An 18441-nucleotide genomic window follows, 5' to 3' on the forward strand; every position below is an offset into this window, starting at 1 on the left:
CCTGAAAGCCATGTCTGAGACAGTAGCGAGACAGGAACAACAACAGCAGCAGCAGCAAAGGATCATGCACAAACCCGAGACGAAAGGGACTGTCCGTCAGGGCGCGGACGACTGTGTGTCAGCAACTCCCTCCCGACTACCAGGAGAAAATTACAAACTTCGGCGAATTCACACAAAGAAAGATCAAGGAATATTCCATCGGACCGGAGCAGATCATAAATATGGATGAAGTGCCTTTGACGTTCGACCTGCCTCTCACTAGGACTGTTAACAAGAAAGGTGAATCGTCCATCACGTTGAGAACCACAGGTCACGAGAGAACGAATTTCACTTGTGTTCTTGGCTGCACAGCAGCTCCCGCCGATGGTGATTTTTAAGCATCTCACAATGTGTGATTTTGTCTGGGGATTAGTGACCTGACTTTTGTTTTGTTGAAATGTTAATAAATGGGAGCTTCCCCAAACAGCCATCTCTTTCCCGACAATCCCCTCTGTGCACGAAGCCTTACATATGGTAATTAAACATCAAAACACCCGCGGCTTATAGACCGGTGCGGCTTATAGAAGAAAAAAATAGTCACCTTTGAAGGTGCGGCTTATAGACCGGTGCGCCTTATAGTCCGGAATTTACGGTAGTTAATATCCAGCCAGAATCATTGCAAATGGATGTTCAAAGTAACAGTTCGCAATAGCATTCAGTTAATCAATGCCTAATGACAGCCAGATTCCATGTTAAACTTTAAAACAGAAAAACGGAAAAACGTTTTTAGCATTTTATTTTTTATTTATTTTTGAATGGGGGGGCCATACATTTGATTTCATTTGATTTCTTTTCATTTAATTTCATTTTAAGTTGTCGTCATGTCTGTTTTGTTTTCTTCTTCTTTTGTTTTCTTTTACAGGTGGTGCTCTGAATTTGGCAGTCTGTGATGTCAGTGGTTGCTATCTAAAGAATTTATATAATCCTTATGAGCCCAGTGATCCACACCCTATTGCTGCTGCGGCGGAATTAGCACTGAGATTCTGAGGAGATATTGAGGGGGTCTATTGATTTCTCTGTGCTGGGATTCCTATGGACTATAGTCTATCTAGGTTAGGAGGTATGGATGCATTTCGGTGCGTCGCTTGCTGCCAGTTTATGGCTTTACCTGACAATTTGTCTGTCTATTTGTTTATCATTGTTTTGTTCTTGTCTGTTTGTTTTTTGTCATGTATGATCTGTGAACTGAAACTGAAAGTGAAAAATAAAAAACATTTGATCACAATACAATGGAACTGGATGGCACTCTGCATGTGGTGCTCAAAGTGCCAAAGAAATACATTTGAAAAACTTGATCTTTCCAGAAATCATGACCCCGTTACTCAAGATAATCCACAGACTTTGTTATGAACTCAGGCAACTATCCCAAAACGATATAGGTGGATAAATAGCACTACAGGTGAGAGGAAAAATATGTATTTTGGATTTTAGGGTGAGCTGTCCCTTTAAATGTGATTCCCACTGGGGCCATTCTTGTCGAGCAAGCCCATAATAGACTAGAGGAGAAGAAGCTTGGTTTTAGTCACAGTTGTGCACACAACACATACGGGACTCTCATAAACCAGCCAAGCTGAAAATATGTGCGCTCACTCATTCCAGGGCACGTGAAGTTCCATTGGATTGAAGCGTCACCCGATGAGAGTATTAAGATAAGATATGTATCTGTCTCTGCTCCCCAGGCTCATATCAGGCTGAATGGATACCCGTTCCTGGAGCCCAAAGAGGAGTTTGACCACAACAGCCTGGCGCTGGATGTGATGAGGCCCAGGAGGGCCGACCCCGCCCTGGCTGTGCTCACACAGGAGGGCATGACTGTAGGGGAGGTGGAGGTAGGGGACACGCACGTGTGCACACTGCACACACACACGCACGCACACACACACACTACAAGATACAACAAGATACAAGACGCACGCATGCACACACACACACACACATTGCACGCACACACGCACACACACACACTACAAGATACAACAAGATACAAGACGCACGCATGCACACACACACACACTGCACGCGCACACACACACACTGCACGCACACACACACATACGCACACACACACACTACAAGATACAACAAGATACAAGACGCACGCATGCACACACACACACTGCACGCGCACACACACGTACGTCACGCACGCGCGCGTGCACACACACACACAGCAACACAGATCTATGGGAAGTTAGGAACGCGGAGCAGAAAATGCATTCAAAGCGTGTACTAATATGAAAAACGTGGATACAAAAAAGAAGAGCATGCATGCACTCGCATAAATACAGATAAACACTCGTATGCAAACACGTATGTTACCTTCTATTTAGGGATGCACGATCGGCAGTCATATCAGTATTGGCTGATGTTAGTCATTTTTAGGGGGCACGGTGGCTCAGTGGTAGAGCTGTCGCCTCGCAATCAGAAGGTCCTGAGTTCGATTCTCACCTGGGATACTGTGGGCGCTGTGGTTGTGTTCCCCCCCATATCTTCAGTGCCTACTGCCCAGGTGGGGTATCTCGTCGTAAGGGCCTTTCTGTCTGTGTGGAGTTTGCATGTTCTCCCCGTGCTCCCCCAGGGGGGTTCCTCCGTATATAACCCCCCCCCACTAAAAACATGCAGAAGATCAGATCGTCATCGTCATCCGACCAGTGACGACAACATCCGAAGTCGGTCCCCGGGCGCTGTACGAGAAAGTGACCACTGCTCCTGGCCTGCCCCCCGGAGGAAAGGACAAAGCCAGGATGGGTTAAATGCAGAGGACAAATTTCACCGGCCACCGTCAGCATGTGTGTGTTGTGGCCCTCCGTGCATGTGTTGTAGTGTGTTGTGTGACAATAAAAAGACGGGCTGCCGTCTGAAACTCGTCGTTTAATATATCGCTATCGGCCAAATTTTCATATTGAGAGGAAACCTATGAGGTAAATCTATGTTTTCTACCACAAGGGCTTCGGGAAAGTCCTCGCGATGGGGAATCAGGCTCTGCCCTGATGATCAGAAGAACTACTTTATCTCTACGCCAGTGCCATGGACTGGGGTGGGCATTAAGAAGCAAATCTCTCCGCCTCCGGGCATAGGGGGCGTGGCCCCTATATATAGCCCGGCGTGGGGGGGGCATGGCTTCAGATTTTACTCTCTTCTCTCACCGAAGACAGATAGATATAGAAGATAGCCACTCCGCTCTTACATAGCTTAACAGTCCCATAGTGAGCTTGGCGGCTTTCGGAGGACGTTATTTTGAGTGATTGTAGCCCAAATCCTCTCACTCCAGAGAGGATTTCCTGAGTATCGTGCTTTCAGGCCGCCGCCGAGAGAGAGTACGTGGAGTGGCCCTCTTCTCTTAGCAGAAAACATCGTAAGGACTTCCCGAAGCCTTGTGGTATAAAACGTAAGGTTATGAATATAACACCGCTTTTATAACAAGGTGAGGGAAGTCCTCACCAGACTACCCTTCCTGACCGGGCAGTTCGAGAATCTGAAGCCATGCCCCCCCACGCCCGGCTATATATAGAGGCCATGCCCCCTATGGCCGGAGGCAGAGGGATTCGCTTCTTAATGCCCACCCCGGTAGAGATAAAGTAGTTCTTCTGGTCATCAGGGCAGAGCCTGATTCCCCATCAGCGAGGACTTCCCTCACCTTGTTATAAAACCGGGGTTATATTCATAACCTTATGATTTATGGGCTTTTCCAAATGTTTTGGAAATAAAGAAAGTCATTACGTTTTCAAATTCACAGTGTTTGCATGTGTTTAGACACAATTGTATTATCATAGAAACCTGTTTTTATACAGCTCACATCAACATCAGTAAATATCGGTTAACAGCCATGTTTAATATCGGTTATCGTATTGGCCAAAATGTTCGTATAGGTGCATCCGTACTTCTATTATATTATAAAGAATGAAAACATGTTACACATGTTAATTGTTCATAAATAAAGTGACAGTTCCAGTGTCTCGGGGGCGGGGCATCCAGACAGCTCAGGATTAATGTTCTTATTTTGTGGGTGGGTTTGCACAGATTGTATATCTTTTATTATAATTTGTACTTTTGATAATAAGATCAAATAAAAGATAGTCAGGCACAGTGTACCTGTGACATCCTGGGTCTCGCTCTCGGCCCCCCTGCCCCCCTATTTCCTTTCACACACTATAAAACTGTCAAAGCAAAAAAAGTCTTTAAGAAATGACTCTCTCACCCTGAGTGTTCTGTGCCCTAGAGCGTTTGAACGTTACAGCCCTTTTCCCACATGCGCTTTGTACCGCTAAATGACCGGAACGTGGTGTAATGCCTGCATGTGGGAAAGGCGCCGTGCCGGTATAAGCGCGACCCCGTCGTCCCCGACATTTCACCAGTTTCAAGCCAGTCAGAAGAGCGGTATGCTCTTAAGGGGACGCAAGTGGAAACGGGTCCAGTCATTTTCCGCGACAGCGGTCCTTCAATCATGGGCGAGGAGTAGCCTACACACGTTGCTTAATGTTCCAGCGGGCATAATCTAATCATTCGCGCACATTAAAGCAAACTGGCGAAATGATCTTGTGATAGCCTAATAAGAGCAGTATGTCAAACGAAGCCAGTCTGTAAAAAGTGCTTCAACGCGACGCAGGTGAACGGATAAACATCGAACCAGCAACTATTTCTCTCAGACACGGATCCCAACTTCTTCAAAGTGCATCATCTAATCATTCGCGCACATCAAAGCAAACTACTTCCACACATTTCGCTTCGTGCATTTGCTTTCTCTACATACATAGGCTACAAGCGTTGGGCAGCTTGCCTTGCAAGCCTCTGCCATTCTCGCTTTGTCTGTCCTGTGTCAGGCTGCTGCAAAGTACGGAGGACTGAGTGAAGTTTTGCCGACCCCCCAAATAAGCTCCCCCCTCCCCCCGTCCCCCAACATACCGGCTATTTGACAACTAGATTCCCATATGCGCGCGCTAAGGTGTGAAGGGAAATTCAGGGAAATGTCCGATATTGACTTACAGGTAATTTTCCGGTACGCATGTGGGAAAAGGGCTATACATACAGGCTGCCACATAGGTACACAGTGCCATAACAAAAACAACAACAAAAAACAATAGTGCATAGCACACCAGTGCAGACATGTGCAAACACACAACCAAAGTGCAAACATCAATAATTTACAGTACAATCAACAATACATTACCTATGACCTGAGTTTAGGAGACTGACTGATATGGGGATGAAAGAGTATTTGTATCTGTTGAGGTGTCTTTTTTTGTTCTTGATTGGGACTCTGTAACGCCTGCCAGATGGAAGCAGTTCGTATTCTGAATACAAGACATGAGAGGGGTCAGCAATGATCTTCCTAGCTTGTCTTATGAGTGATTTTGATAGCGAGGATGATATGCCATTCACCTTGGTGACAAGAGGATACAATTATGAACCAGAGAGAATACAGAAGAGGAACTTTTGCAGAGAGTGAAGTGAACAGGCAGAGAGATGCGCCTCCTGTCTAAATGCCTGGGTGCCCTGGCTGCAGACCTTTTTCACCATTCCCAGGATAAATTGTGGAAAACGTCCCAGACCAGAGAGGCCAGGTGACTTGTTGTCTCTAAAGTAAGTCAGTGTTTTATCTCTCTTCTAAGCCTTCCTGTTTTGTAAACCGCGGCTCTGTGCTCTGTGCAGGCTTTTAGCGGAGGAATACGGTAGTTGTACGGTTGGGAGAAAAAGCAGTGCCGAATGAAACTGCTGTTTTGCGGAAAAGTAAAGCGCTGAAAATTGTCAAAATAGAGCGTGCATGTACACGGATATCGATTTGTTTAGGTGGGCGTTGTTTTAGGTGGCTAAATTACGTTTTTTTGTTTAGTTGTTGACCCCCAGGACTTAGAGAGAAAAAGCTGGTGATGCTGCTGCTCTGGGTGCCGGATCTCGTTCGACGCTGCGCCCCGCTTCAAGAACACTGTACCTAATTAAGTTAGTGTATCTGACTAGCTGATACTTGTTAAATACTTGATAAATGTTTTAACATTGCATGATATTCAGTATAATCTCAGATATCCGGCAAGAAAAAAAATATTAATTTCACTAAACTTCCTGAAATTCCAATTCACTTCCAATGTTTCATTGGAATTGATTGATTGATTGATTGAATTGACCCCAATGCTGTTGCAGACCACCATGCCACTGCATCGTGGCAATTACGGTCAGATGCAGCATTGGGATGCTGAAAATAGGTGTTAGATCTACTGTATGCAGTAGATGGCGCCATTTTGCAATGACGAATACCTCTGTTACATTTAGACTTCACTGTTTATACCAAGATATATTTGAAGCTGCTAGTGTAAGAAAGGAAACCCACAGTGACCTTGGCTTGTGTGATGAACACCAACATGAGGAAGGGATCAGTGGGATATTGCAGCAGACGTGTCTTTAGCATACATGTAACAAACACTGACCTTGCATGCAAGATCATGTGACACAGTTCCATTTCTATTTGGTCCTAGATAGTCCATGGGCCAAGGCAAAAATCGGTACCACCTGAGGTGACCGCACGATTTTGTTATTTTTGTCTTCCTACATGTCTGTAGTTTATATTTTGGTATGATAACCCTGCCCATTTGGTAGCTTAAGGATAGTTATCACTCTGTAAACAAACCTACCCCCATATAAATGACAAAACCCTGATTTCTGTGTATTAGTCCAGATGATATGTGAAAATGATGTTCCCTTTTTCGTAAAAGCATGAAACTTGGTACGCTTATAGTTTGGGGCCCTGTACAGTTTCAGAAATTGAGCCATCACAAAAATGCCTTGTGGCGGCCATTTTAATTCTGCCATAAGCATAGTTTGCATCATATCTCCTGAACCACACATGCTAACACTGAAAAGGAGATGTCTATCCCAACGTTTTCATGGTCAAGGATTACAATGATACCATAGAACATCATAAAGTGTTAAAGTGACTAATCAATTGTGAATTTGATGACGTTGTGAGAAGGAAATGACAGTATCTGATAACTGATGCTATCCTCTCCCGGTAGGGAGGGGAGGCTGGCCAGCGAGACTAACATAATTATGAAATTACCCTCAAAACACAATAATTGTCAATACTAAACCATGTTTGGTAGGCATGAATTTGCAATTAAAATAGCTATAATTCACCATTGTTAATCTCCGTCCTTACTCTAAAAATGGTAAACCCCATCTTGGATTTGGCCGTCTGGCAGAAAGTCGCAGGATGTTTGGGAGGGGCCTGGGGGCTATTTTAACGAAAGGCCCATAGAAGTAACCCTGACCCAAATTACTCATCAAAAAATGTTAGCCAGAGAGTGGTCATGGAATTGAGGTTATAGCATCAGTTATCAGAAACTGTGATTTCCTTCTCACGTCATTAAATTCACCATTGATTAGTTACTTTAACAGTTTATGATGTTCTATATGGTAGCCATCACCTTTTCTGTGTTATCATGTGTGATTCAGGAGATATGATGCAAACTACATAATTCACTTATGGCGGAATTAAAATGGCCACCACGAAGCATTTTTGTGATGGCTCAATTTCTGAAGATTTACGGGGCCCCAAACTATATGCGTACCAAGTTTCATGCTTTTATGAAAAAGTGAACATGATTTTCACATATCATCTGGACTAATACACAGAAATCAGGGTTTTGTCATTTATATGGAGAAGGTTTTTTACAGAGTGATAACTATCAATAAGCTACCAGATTGGCAGGGTTATCATACCAAAATATAAACTAGAGACATGTAGGAAGACAAAAATACAAAAAGTGCGCGGTCCCCTTAGGTGGTACCGATTTCACCATTGGCCCATGGACTAATTGCATTGTATCTTTCTCAAAACACCACTGAATTCACCAAAACATCACTGAATTCACCATTAACTATTCATGTGAACAGTTTATGATGTTGTATAGAGTGTCATTGTAATCCCTGACCATGAAAACATAGGGGTAGACATCACATTTTCTGCGTTATCATGTGTGGTTCAGAGATATGATGAAATCAGGGTTTTGTCATTTTTTGGGGGTAGGTTTGTTTACAGAGTGATAACTATCCTTAAGCTACCAAATCGGAAGGGTTATCATACCAAAATATAAACTAGAGACATGTAGGAAGACAAAAATAACAAAATCGTGCGGTCACCTCAGGTGGTACCGATATGTCAAAATTTCAGCCTTGGCCCATGGACTATTGTGGGCGTGAGATATTTCAACATTGTATTACAATGTTTACAATGATGACTGTTGTCTTTTTGGGTGTAATTCTCCACCCTGGACTTTGTGTCTGCTAGCTTGGCTTTCTTCTTCCTCTGTATGAGCAGTGAAAGTTACATTTTGCCTACATTGTCGATTAATCGGTTAACATAGATTGATCGATCAAATTCTTAATGTAGTAGGAGGAGTAGGGTTGAATTAGTTTGGAGTCTGCTACTATAGGTTGGAGGCTTTAGCTGATGTGGCCTCCAGAAGCATCCTGCGTGAGGCGATCCAGGACCGTCCTCACGTGATCAAAGGGGTCCCATAAACACGAGACAGGACAAAAGTGACAAAGCAAAGCAAAATGAGACAGACACTAATATCAACTGTCCACAGGTGATGTGGCTGTGCGTACCAGACTGACCTCTCGAGGGCCGAGGCAGACGCCATTTTAAGCCCCGTATGGACAAAAAGACACCATAAGATCAAAAGATGAACAGCCACAACAAAGACATAAATATTGATCATATCTACATGCGAAAGGGGGATGACTGTAACACTACGAAACTGTGATATATGAACAATATTAACTAATTTTCTGTGATATTATCTCTCCTCAGAGTCACCTGTTTGAGAGCATCCAGGAGGGCAAGTATGAGTTTCCAGACAAGGACTGGGCTCACATCTCAGAGGGAGCCAAGGACCTCATATCCAAGCTGCTGGTCTGGGATGCCACTCTGCGTCTCAGTGCTGCTCAGCTCCTCCAGCAGCCACTCTGCGTCTCAGTGCTGCTCAGCTCCTCCAGCACCCACTCTGCGTCTCAGTGCTGCTCAGGTCCTCCAGCACCCCTGGGTGCAGGGGGTAGGTGTCTTCTAAACTTCTATTGACACATGACTACTGGTACTCTAATTCATCCAGTGGCATTTATTAGTAATACACTTAGGAGTTTATTTCACAATCTTTATTTAGTGGTTATTTCAAAGTTAAAGTGTACATGCTGGTGTTTTCATTTCCCCAGAATGCTCCAGAGAGAGATCTTCCAACTCCTCATTTTCTCCAAAGGTAAAACCAGATAGCTTTGAAAACTATGTCAAATTCATCTCTAAAGCCCTTTAAACAATTGTCAGTGCTTGTGCAAAGTGCTTTACAGAGCAACAAAGGACATTGATAAATACATTTTAATTAATTAAATTAAATTAATACATAATAGATAAATAATTGTATTACTTTCTGAAGACTGGACAATGTGTGGTGCGTTTATATTATTACATTATACTTTTATACCTCTCAAACAATTTCTGTTGCTCTGCACAGCCCAGCTTTATTTTCCAACTTTTCTCAAAAGTTTCACAATCTAGGCCGTCCAGGTAGTGTAGCGGTAGATTCCCTGCCTACCAACACGAGGGTCGCAGGTTCGCGCCCCCGGATTAGTCGGGTGTCGGGCAATGGGTCTGCGGGTGGGAAGCCAGATTAAGGGTATGTGTCCTGAAGCGGCTGGCATGTCTTGGAGGAAGCATGGTGCTAGTCTACAGCTCTCCCCAGATTGGCAGAGGGTGGAGCAGTGACCCTGGGCAGCAGAGCAGGGGGAAATTGGCCAAGTACAAATGGAGGGGAAATCTGAAAAAAGTTTCACAATCTAAGCTTTTACTCTGAAGGCAAAATCGCTCTACTTCCTGTCTCACCCTGGTTAACTCATACAGTAGGTAACTTGACGCAGCAAAATCGCACCACTTCCTGTCTAGTCCTGAGCAGGAAAGCTAACTTTTACTTGGTCCCACATGTTCTTTTGGGCATGAAGTGTCCTAAATGAGAGCATTCAACCGTGTGTGTGTGTGTGTGTGTGTGTGTGTGTGTGTGTGTGGGTGTGTGTGGGTGTGTTTAGGTGTGTGCGTGCGTGTGTGTGTGTGTGTGTGTGTGTGTGTAGGTGTGTGCGTGCAGTCAGAGAGCCCAGATCCAGCCCCACAATGTCCCTGGCCTTACGGATCAGTTTGTTGAGTCTGTTGGCATCCGCTGTAGTGTTAATTTTGTCGGCTATTTTTTTATTTAGTCTTAGTCTTAGTCCCGTGTTAAATGTCCTTGTTAGTCTTTGTCATATTTAGTCAACCTCATCCTGTTTTTATTTAGTCAAGTTTTAGTCGACTAAAAGTTTGAGCATTTTAGTCTCAGCTTAGTCAAATAAAACCATAAGTATATTAGTCTAGTCTTAGTCAACAAAAACTGTTCACATTTTAGTCTAGTTTTAGTCAATGAAAACTGTTGAATCTGCTGATGCGCTTCACTAGTAATGGTATTTCGAAGCAGTGTTGGCAACTCTTTCCCAGGGAAATTAATGCTGACCCTGCCCACCCGGGCCAGTGTCGGCATATTTACAGTCCCTGCTCAGCCCGCAGCTGAGGGGAGAATGGAGGGAGGCTGGCTGTGCTGTGTGGAAAGCACTCAGACCTCTCTGGATATAATGTAGACAAGCAAGTAGCTGTACATTTTGGGAACACAATGCCTCATACACATATAGATAAGACCCTTAGCTAAGACTGGGTGGATTCTGTTGTAACTACTGCAAATGTTTTTCAGACAGCTAAATGTCAGCTAGATCTATGATGCTGCAACACAGGAAACTGAACTGCTGCATTGAGGGGGGGAAACAGTCTATAATTAGTGTTAATTTTGTTGTCTATTTTTAAATTTAGTCGTAGTCTTAGTCCTGTGTCAAATGTCCTTGTTAGTTTTTATCATATTTATTCAACCTCATCGTCTTTTTGTTTAGTCAAGTTTTAGTCGACTAAAAGTTTGAGTATTTTAGTCTTGTCTTAGTCAATGAAACTAAAAGTCTGAACATTTTAGTCTCGTCTTAGTCTTGGGGAAAAAGGTAGTCGACTAACATTTTTCGTCGACGAAATTAACACTAATCCGCTGCCTTCAGCCTGCTGCCCCAGCACACAATAGCATACAGGAAGGCACTAGCCACTACCGACTCATCCTCAGCATGGTCCGGCAGACGTTGAAGGACCTCAGCCATCTCAGAAAGTAGAGACGGCTTTGCCCCTTCTTGTAGAGTGCATCAGAGTTCTTAGCCCAGTCTAGTTTATTGTCAATGTACACTCCAAGGTACTTGTAATCCTCCACTATGTCAACACTGACCCCGTCGATTGAAACAGGGGTCACCGGAGCCTTGACCCTCCTCAGGTCCACCACCAGCTCCTTTGTCTTTGACACGTTGAGCTGCAGGTGGTTCTGCTCACACCATGTGACAAAGTTGGCCACCACATCCCGATACTCATCGTCGTCGCCATCTTTGATACATCCCACTATCGCAGAGTCGTGAGAGAACTTCTGAAGGTGGCAAGACTCTGTCTGGTAGGTGAAGTCCGTGGTGTAGATGGTGAAGAAGAAGGGAGAGAAGGCCGTCCCCTGTGGTGCTCCTGTATTGCTGACCACTCTGTCTGACACACAGTTCTGCAGGCGCACATACTGTGGTCTGCCAGACAGGTAGTCCACAATCCAGACCACCAGGGGGGCATCCACCCGCATCGCCGTCAGCTTCTCACCCAGTAGAGCCGGCCTGATGGTGTTGAAAGCACTGGAGAAGTCGAAGAACATGACTCTCACAGTGCTGGCCGGGTTGTCAAGGTGGGCGTAGGCGCGGTTGGTCAGGTAGATGACAGCGTCCCCCACTCCCAGTCGGGGCTGGTAGGCGAAATGGAGGGGGTCTAGGGATGGTTTGACCATAGGCCTGAGCTGCTCCAGGACGAGTTTCTCCAGGGTCTTGGCTTTTTAGGTATAGGGACGATACAGGACATTTTCCACATCACGGGGACCCTTTGGAGACTCGGGCTCTTGTTGAAGATCAGCTGTAGCACATCACAAAGCTGGGGGGCACAGGCTTTGAGCAGCATGGGGCTGACGCCATCCGGGCCAGCTGCTTTCCTAGTGTGTAGCCTCATAAGCTGATTCCTCACCTGGTCCGCTGTGATGGTCAGCGTGGGTGGGGGGGGGGGGGCATCATCAGCTCTGAAGCCCTTTGGGGGGGGGAGGGGCGGTGTAGCCTCGTCTCTGGGTGACGGGGTATAGACAAGTTTCCTGGGCACTTCCGGTTTGCTTCCGGACTCGGCCGCGATCGTGTCTGTCGGTTCCGGTGTTTGTGAATACGGAGAAGCGTAACGTACTACCGTAGTAGCCATAGCGACCGCCGAAAAAATGCAAACTTGGGATCATTCTGCGAGTCTCCTATCTAATGAAAGAGTGTCTATCCCACACCCGTTGACACTGGACACATGGGAAGATAATATGTGTAAATGGCCGAACGTAACTACAGGCAGGATTATAGCGTATTTTGAGGAATCAATGGCGGTGGATGGCAACGCGATGAACAATCTCAAAAGCTCCGAAGCGTACCAATATCTCCACAGCAACAAAGTAGGTCGGGTATGTTGTAACGCTATGTATTTCATCAAATTACCCCCGTTGTGAATGAATATTACGGCTATTATTCCAGTGTTGTCATTAAGAGGCCGATTTCGCAGCAAGAATATTTAATTGGTCGGCACGTCGTTCTCGGTAAGGACGCTTTCGTTATTGAAACAGACAACATGCATGCACACTCCTACTGTAGCCTATCTATCTGCATTTGCAGACATTCATGAACCCATATCTTCTGGACATTGCCTTGATGAAAAAACAACGCAGCTAAAAGTAATAAGTGCGACAGTGTCAGTGCAGAGTGCAGACAGCGCACAACTTGAATCTCCAGCAATAGGCTACGCACCTTAATCTCTCCCACTCCACACCTGGCACCTGCGTCAGCTCTCCTGCACTCGTTCTCGGCTCGCATGTGGCTTTATTGGTGGTAAGCATTTTGATTCATCTCCTCATCATACGAGCGTCGGGCAACAAGCGCGAGCCATTGATTGATTGATTGATTCGCCCGAGTAGGTAAAAAGGCTTTTTACCTCCGCTAAATTGACAGCCTACGTCGGGTCTCTTTTGCTTTTGACGGCGGCAGGCACGCTTCTGTTTCTTTCCTGCCGTCTTGCTGGCCTCGGCTGAAGTAGGCTACTTGTTGCATGATCTCGATTAAAAAAAAAGGACTGGCCTAGCAAGGGATGTCTGTTTTGACATTTCGGTTTCCTCCTGTGTGTTTCCTCACAGCGGGTCCAGCGCTGGCCGGCGGGACTGATGCTGCTTGTTGTGCAGCTTTTAAACGGCGCTCTACAGTAAAGAAAGCGTCTGCTATATTTTTCTTTTTCACCAACACTCAACATACAGGGGGCGGAAAACATATGATGTAATAAGTCTCTATTTAAGTCGTAGCTTATTGGCAACATCAGGCTGCTGTGGACGCTATGTGGACTTAACCGGAAGCCGGGGACATATAAGGCTGCTATGGCGCCGCCCTAGGCCAGCGCTGGGAAACTTGTCTATAGCCTGGGGGATGAGGGGGAGGGGAAGGTGATAAGCCTGGAGGGCCATCAGCCAGAGCCGGAGGGGGGGGGGGGGCACGACCCGTTCCTTGATGGGCCACGACCCGTTCCTTACACCAGTGATTCCCAACCAGGGGTACGTGTACCCCTAGGGGTACTTGAGCAGCTTGCAGCGGGTACTTGGAAAGATTGGGATTACAATGTATTTCCAAAATGATAAAAACTGATTGAAAACTGAACCAATTGAAAACTGTCAAAATTGTATTAAAGAGGAATCAAATTATTTTCATTTAATGAGATGTGTTAGAGAGGCCTACTGTTTAATATAAGTTTAATATAACAACTTTAGGACACACATGAGTGAGGGGGTACTATCGGCATGGTAAAACAGCTCAAGGGGTACATAACACAAAAATGGTTGGGAACCACTGCCTTACACCCTACCAACGCCAACAGCTGCTCAAGAAAGTCAAAGAGGTGAGACTCTCTTCCAGCCATCCATCATGCAGGAACTACCACAGTGAGAACATCACATCACGTCACATCACACATGCATTTCATTCCAGGCTTCTTCCCTATGGGACATTTCCATACTTCCTGTTTACATTTGAAACCCCTCCTAAATCCAGTTGTTAGGGTTGTCTTTTTTTAATTGCAAAACATGTAGTACAAATGTACAAAGGTGATTTAATAGATTTCTTATTGTTGGAAGAATATATTGTTTTAGTATATTGTTTGCTACGCTTTTCAAAAACAATAAATAAAGACTTTAAGTTGGTGAATATGGTTTTATGGATGTGAAATGTTGCTAAAATGTCTGCCATGTTTTAACTGAGGTCTCTCTGGGATTGTGTGTGTGTGTGTGTGTGTGCATGCATGCGTGTGTGTATGCGTGAACACGCGCATGAAGGTGCATGGCCACATCCGCTCCATGTCTCCGTCCCTGGTCGCTCAGCTGGGTGGACTAGCGGTGGAGATGTCAGAAGCAGAGCTGGGCACCCTCCGTCTGTCCGAGCTGAGGAGTATCTACGCCATGGGATCAGTCAACACCTGGACAGACAGACAGGTATCAGCTTCGGTCATAGCCGGAGACATATTACATCCACTGTGTTGTGTGTTCACTCGCTTTCTGAAACAAATTGTACAAGTAGCACTGGCATGCTATACAATACAGGGTGAAGGTACAAGTACGTTGCTAATACATCCACCTACAATCCTGTTTGAGGCTATTTTACGCTCACTCATTCTCTCCATGGCTTTCATCCTAGCTGGCTGTGCTGTTCAGCCGCTTGTTAAACGCCACCAAGCAGAAACCTTCACAGCTGGACTCCAGCACTTTTGTGGCGATGGGATACATCGTGTGTGGAGCTAAAACAACAGAGATGCGTTTTTTCAATGCTGTGGAGTTCAGGTGAGACGTGTGTGTGTGTGTTTATTAGGGGTGTCAAAAATAATCGATTATAAGATGCATCGTCGATGCGGACGTGCACGATTCTGCATCGATTCACAAATGTCAAGAATCGATTATTATTATTTTTATTTATTTTTTTAACACGTTGAGTGCCAAGGACGAGATATCTCGGCTTACATGATCCAACCGTTGAGTGCCAAGGACGAGATATCTCGGCTTACATAAACATTTTTTTTTTTTGACGGTGGGACATCGATCAACCCCTTTTACGTCTCCTATCCCAGAATTGGAGGAAGAGAATGTGTATAATCTATTTTACCGACCAGCTAGGTGGCGACGGTGCCCTCCCGACAGAGAGAAAGTCAACCAAAAGCAGCCGCCTCCCGCGGCTGCTTCCTCCATTCTCAAGGAAATGGCTTGCCGATTTTACAGTCATCAGTCACCAGACTCGCCGCTCTCGGGCCGCGCCAGCAGCAGCACACGGGGGATTGCAAATTTGCATAATATATTATGGGTGAAACACACTTTGAAACGCCCGCAGAAAGGCCAGAATCGCACGCATTCCGAAAACCCAGAAACGAACGAGCCTCATTCTCATACTGTAGGCGGGGACGCTTTCGCGCTGCTGCGGTGGGGGGTTCCAGAAATGGACTGGGTGGGCAGCATAAAGCCTAGAGTCGCACGGGGCTTCATCGGGGCTCTCAAACCCAAGAGACGAGTGAGCCCTATCCACACTCGCTGCCAGGGAGGGAGGCTGCTCAAACTCGCTGCCAGGGAGGGAGGCTGCTCAAACTCGCTGCCAGGGAGGGAGGCTGCTCAAACTCGCAGCAGCAGCAGCAGAGCACTCGCTTGTGACAAACGCAGGCTGAAAGCCACTAGACACGCCCACGGAGGGAGGAGTTGAAGGAGAGGGCGTTCGGAACTATATTGTTTGGATGTCTGATCTCTCACTGATGCCAAAAATAAATGGTTAAAGTGACTGTTCTGCCTGTTTGATTGAATTTCACAAAACTGCGATTATCTCAGCTTTCACTCTCAGACAGCTGAAACCATGCTGTACTCAACGGCTAATATCTACATAACTACTAACTCTACAAACTAACTCTTTTAGACAGAGAAAGCACACATTCTATTAGTACTTTTGTGAACTTCGTGTTCACAAACTCCAAGCAGAAAAGAATCCTCGGCTCTTGTAAAATGAGCCAGAATCCTCAAAAAACGGCCTGGCAGAAGCTACCTACAGCAAAAAAAAAACGGCTGGCAGTCAATGTGTTAATAATCAAATAAAATATAATGGAAGTACATGCAGTTGTTTATTTTAATTATGGATCATAATACAATGCAATTCCAAATGCACTTTTATTTTAAAAGTAGTCACGCAGTGAGAAAAAAGAAAGTGAGAAAAAATAAATCATTGGGGAATATTGGGGGAAAAAAGTGATGCATTGATTTAAGATGTATCGAGATGCATCGATAATCGAATCGAATCGAATCGTAGCCCTCTGAATCGTAATCGAATCGTGAGGCTAGTGAAGATTCACAGCCCTAGTGTTTATACGTGTATATTAGGGCTTTCACAGTCAACAAAAAAACACTAGTCGACACTATGCATCATAATCAACTAATCGTTCATCTGTGGTGAAGAATAAATACATAAATTGAACATAGATTTGTTTGAACACTCATTTTCCACATGACGCCATGTTAAATCAACAGAATTGAAGGTACTTATTCACCTTATTCTTTGCCCACACATGGACGCTTCCGCATTACGTCATTTCGTAATAGTATTTCCGTTTTAGACTTGCCAAAAACCTCGCAGGCAAGATGGCCGCCCACACTCTCCTCCTAAACTGGCAGAATTACTCCCCCATAAACTAACATATCTTGGCCAATAAGTATGTAACATACAAAATAAAACAACCCGTAATATCTTAATTTTATGTAGAATGCAGAGGACATGTAACTGTTTAGTTAAACTTGCATTCCAGGAATATTGTGCTCTAAAGATGACGTTAGTGGAGTCGAGACTGTTTTGTCCTGAAACCCACCTAGGTTGCGCCAGGCGTAACCTATGTGGGATTCAAAATAACGCATCCGAGATAGAAACGTTATGAATATAGCCACGTTTATAAAAAACAAACTAACGCTGGTGATCCGTATGGAAACAGTGTTACTCGAAATGGTTAAAAGTTATATCAATTTGGTCATTCAGTGGCATTTTACTGCCATATAACATAACTAACTAGCGGCTAATATTAGCCACAGTAGGCAACTAGCGCTGAACCGGAAGAACAAATACGTTTGCGTTGAACGCGGAAGAGAGAAAAAGTGGGTGTGGTGAATAAGGTGAATAGACAGAAAGACTCGTCTATGTTGTTACTGAAGTCAAACAGTCGCTATCTCCAACTCAGACAAGCTGCTGGGGTGTAATGGCTCATTTGTAAACAGCCTCTCAGAGCCAATCAGGACTCTGCTATTTCACATATCTCCACATTGGTCCCGCCTACATTAAGTTAACCCTTTACTGGCTGTTTTTGAGACCCTTTTGATGAGAATTGATCATTTCTATTGTGTGAAAAAAATATATCTTCAGCGGTATTAATCGACTAATCAACTATTATTTGGAAGTAGTCGATGACTACTAAAATTCAGTAGTCGTGAATACCCTAGTGTATGTGTATATATATCTATTATTATTATACTATTATATTGTATATTATTATACTATAATATTATTATCTATTTACTAGTATAATATTATTATACTAGTATTATATATAAATACTGCTGGTTTAAAAATGGGCTGTACATTCACAAAAAGATCTATATATAGTGTGTATATATGTATATACTGTATGTGTGTGTGTATATATATATATATATATATATACACACACACACTATATGTACTGTATGTGTGTGTGTGTGTAGATATATGAGGACCGCTTTTATGACTGTTGAAGCATTTTCTGAAAATCTCATAAAAAAACGCATTTACACTGTATGCTTCATTTACACTGTAGCTTCATTTACACTGTAGCCTACGCTTCTGTACTGAAAATCATAAAAGTCATAAACTTTTGTTAACCACAGACCTTATTTCAAGCATTCAACCAAAATCCTCACACATAAATCCCATTGACTTTTACACATAAGAGGCGGAAGTGTTAACATCCAGGTCCGGACTCATTCCTGTGGTACTTCTGTCCCCTTTACTTACTGTGTGACCTGCTGTCTCCCCCTGGTGGCTGCAGTAAGGCTGTGCTGTGGCTGGGTCAGCTGAGGCTGTCCTGCTCACCAGACCAGTTGCTGGCTCTCGTCGACCTTCTGCAACACAGTCTTGCATTTGGACCCACAGGTAACTGGAAGACTGATGTCTTCATTGAGA

At 44.5% G+C, this 18441-nt stretch overlaps 1 protein-coding gene across 1 annotated transcript in view; it reads left to right on the forward strand.

The window, feature by feature from the left end:
- LOC310772561 (uncharacterized protein) overlaps window positions 1-18427 on the forward strand; it is a gene marked incomplete at both ends in the record, with an annotated part of 67975 nt that extends 49548 nt beyond the window's left edge. The window contains 7 exons of the mRNA XM_083664656.1: window positions 1719-1868; window positions 8843-9083; window positions 9241-9284; window positions 14550-14705; window positions 14908-15050; window positions 18308-18390; window positions 18423-18427. Of these exons, the coding sequence (XP_083520782.1) occupies window positions 1719-1868; window positions 8843-9083; window positions 9241-9284; window positions 14550-14705; window positions 14908-15050; window positions 18308-18390; window positions 18423-18427 (822 nt within the window). The remainder of the gene's footprint in view (window positions 1-1718; window positions 1869-8842; window positions 9084-9240; window positions 9285-14549; window positions 14706-14907; window positions 15051-18307; window positions 18391-18422) is intronic.
- Between the last annotated feature and the right edge of the window lie 14 nt (window positions 18428-18441).

This window comes from Poromitra crassiceps (assembly GCF_964638095.1).
Source record: "Poromitra crassiceps genome assembly, contig: HAP1_SCAFFOLD_127, whole genome shotgun sequence".
Classification (NCBI taxonomy): Eukaryota; Metazoa; Chordata; class Actinopteri; order Beryciformes; family Melamphaidae; genus Poromitra; species Poromitra crassiceps.